The sequence below is a fragment of the Capsicum annuum genome, chromosome 2 (genome assembly GCF_002878395.1).
Source record: "Capsicum annuum cultivar UCD-10X-F1 chromosome 2, UCD10Xv1.1, whole genome shotgun sequence".
Classification (NCBI taxonomy): Eukaryota; Viridiplantae; Streptophyta; class Magnoliopsida; order Solanales; family Solanaceae; genus Capsicum; species Capsicum annuum.
The window spans coordinates 134,491,640-134,493,397 of record NC_061112.1 but is presented as its reverse complement, the minus strand read 5'-3'; the positions used below and the strand labels follow the sequence as shown (position 1 = coordinate 134,493,397).

At 31.7% G+C, this 1,758-nt stretch overlaps 1 protein-coding gene across 1 annotated transcript in view; it reads right to left on the bottom strand.

The window, feature by feature from the left end:
• The window catches only part of LOC107859600 (myb family transcription factor EFM), a 6,377-nt gene extending 5,530 nt beyond the window's left edge, over nt 1-847 (bottom strand). The window contains exons 1-2 of the mRNA XM_047407066.1: nt 288-847; nt 3-76 (exon numbers count right to left, since the gene is read on the bottom strand). Of these exons, the coding sequence (XP_047263022.1) occupies nt 3-76; nt 288-513 (300 nt within the window). The 5' untranslated portion in view covers nt 514-847. The remainder of the gene's footprint in view (nt 1-2; nt 77-287) is intronic.
• Between the last annotated feature and the right edge of the window lie 911 nt (nt 848-1,758).

Below are 1,758 nucleotides of genomic sequence, written 5' to 3'. Positions count from 1 at the left end.
TGAAGGTGACTCTTAACCTGATTGACGTTGAGGCCCTTCACATCCATGACTTGTAGCACCATCTTTGGAGTTGCTCCTAATTATTAGTTAGTACCACAACAAATTCAACAAAAAGCATATAATAGGGATTAGTAGCTCATCATAGGATATAAGTCTAGTACTCCTTTCTTTAAGAGAACCAAAAGGAAAATGGCCCCTCATCATGAACTTGTATATATATATAAAACTCATTCAAATGGACATATAGTTTTCATGCAAGAAAAAAGGAAAGAGAGAGGTAGGCTTACGATCTACTCCACCAGCTAGCTCAACAGCATTCACAAAGTGGTGGTGAAGATCATCAGTCCATCGGAGTCTGGGCATTTTCGATCTGACATAGGATCTTACCCCTGAATTGTCATTGCTACTTTCCAATACATTTTGTTGGGCAGCATGACTAAGGCTCAATGATAAATCACAAGAAACATTTTCAGAAGAATTCTCAGACATGTCAAATAGCCCCTTGTTCATCATGTTAAAAGATGGGAGAATTTGGGAAGTCGGAGGTATATGCTTGGCTGTGAAGTGTGAAGAGTGAAGTGTGAAGTGTGAAGTGTGTATATATATATAACAAATGAAAGGGAATACAAATATTTGTATCTCTCACCTGTTGTCTACTGTGGGCTTTTGACAACAAGGATTTTGTGTCTTACATAAAAATGAGTTGTTTTTGAAGAGTTTAAATTCAAGTTTCTTGAATTTTGATTATGAAGTTGAAAAATATTCACGGAATTTTAGAAACTCTAGCGACATATATATTCAACCTTGCACTCATAATTTTATGAAAATAGGTAAAAAGGACTTGGAAAAAACGAAAGAAGATGAAATAATTTCATAAAAAAGATTCTAACTGAAGCTAGTTTTACTTTACATGACATTCAATGTTTGAAGTCAGTATCAAAACATTCTTGTGTGCCTTCATATGATATATCCACTATAAAGCTCAATTACACCCACCCACCTCATCCCCCCACTCCCCACCCCCCACCCACCTCCACAAAGATACCTTTTAAGTTTTAACTTCAAAGTACCCCTAAATTCTGGGCAAAAAGACATGAAACTAATGACTGTATATTACCTGTGATTGAACTTAGTAATTATCAACATTTTAAGATAAGCTAAAAGACAACCTCTTTTGGTATATGGTGAAGTCAGTTACGAATATTCATTAAGACACTGCAAGAGTACTTGATGAGTTACACAGGTGTCTTTGTTTCTCAAACTTTGATATACCCCATTTTATTATTTTCAAAATTTGACTAATGCATTCTTTGTCTCAAATTAACAATCACTTACGTTTAAAAGAACTGTATTACAATAGTTACTACTTGTTTTAAGATTTCAAGACTGAAGTTGATATATTTTTAGCATGGATTTTAAGAAAATAAAGAATAGTGTTGTCTTAAATTCAAGTATGTCAAATTTATCAAAATGTCATTTAATTTTTTTGGTTTGAAACATAACACCAAAAAGTTGTAATTAAGGATTTGCTAAAAATGGAAAGGGAAAAATGAACTAGAAAGGAAAATAAGTCAAATAAATTAAAACAATGAAGTAATTGTTTTCAAGTATAGCCTTAATAATGTTAAAGAAAATTTCACAATACTTAAAAAAACATTCAATCTACTTTTATTAATTTAAATTATTAAATAAACTATATTTATATGTATTATTTTTTTTACCAGACAATAAAAGAGTTAAAACGAAAGTTAAATGGAA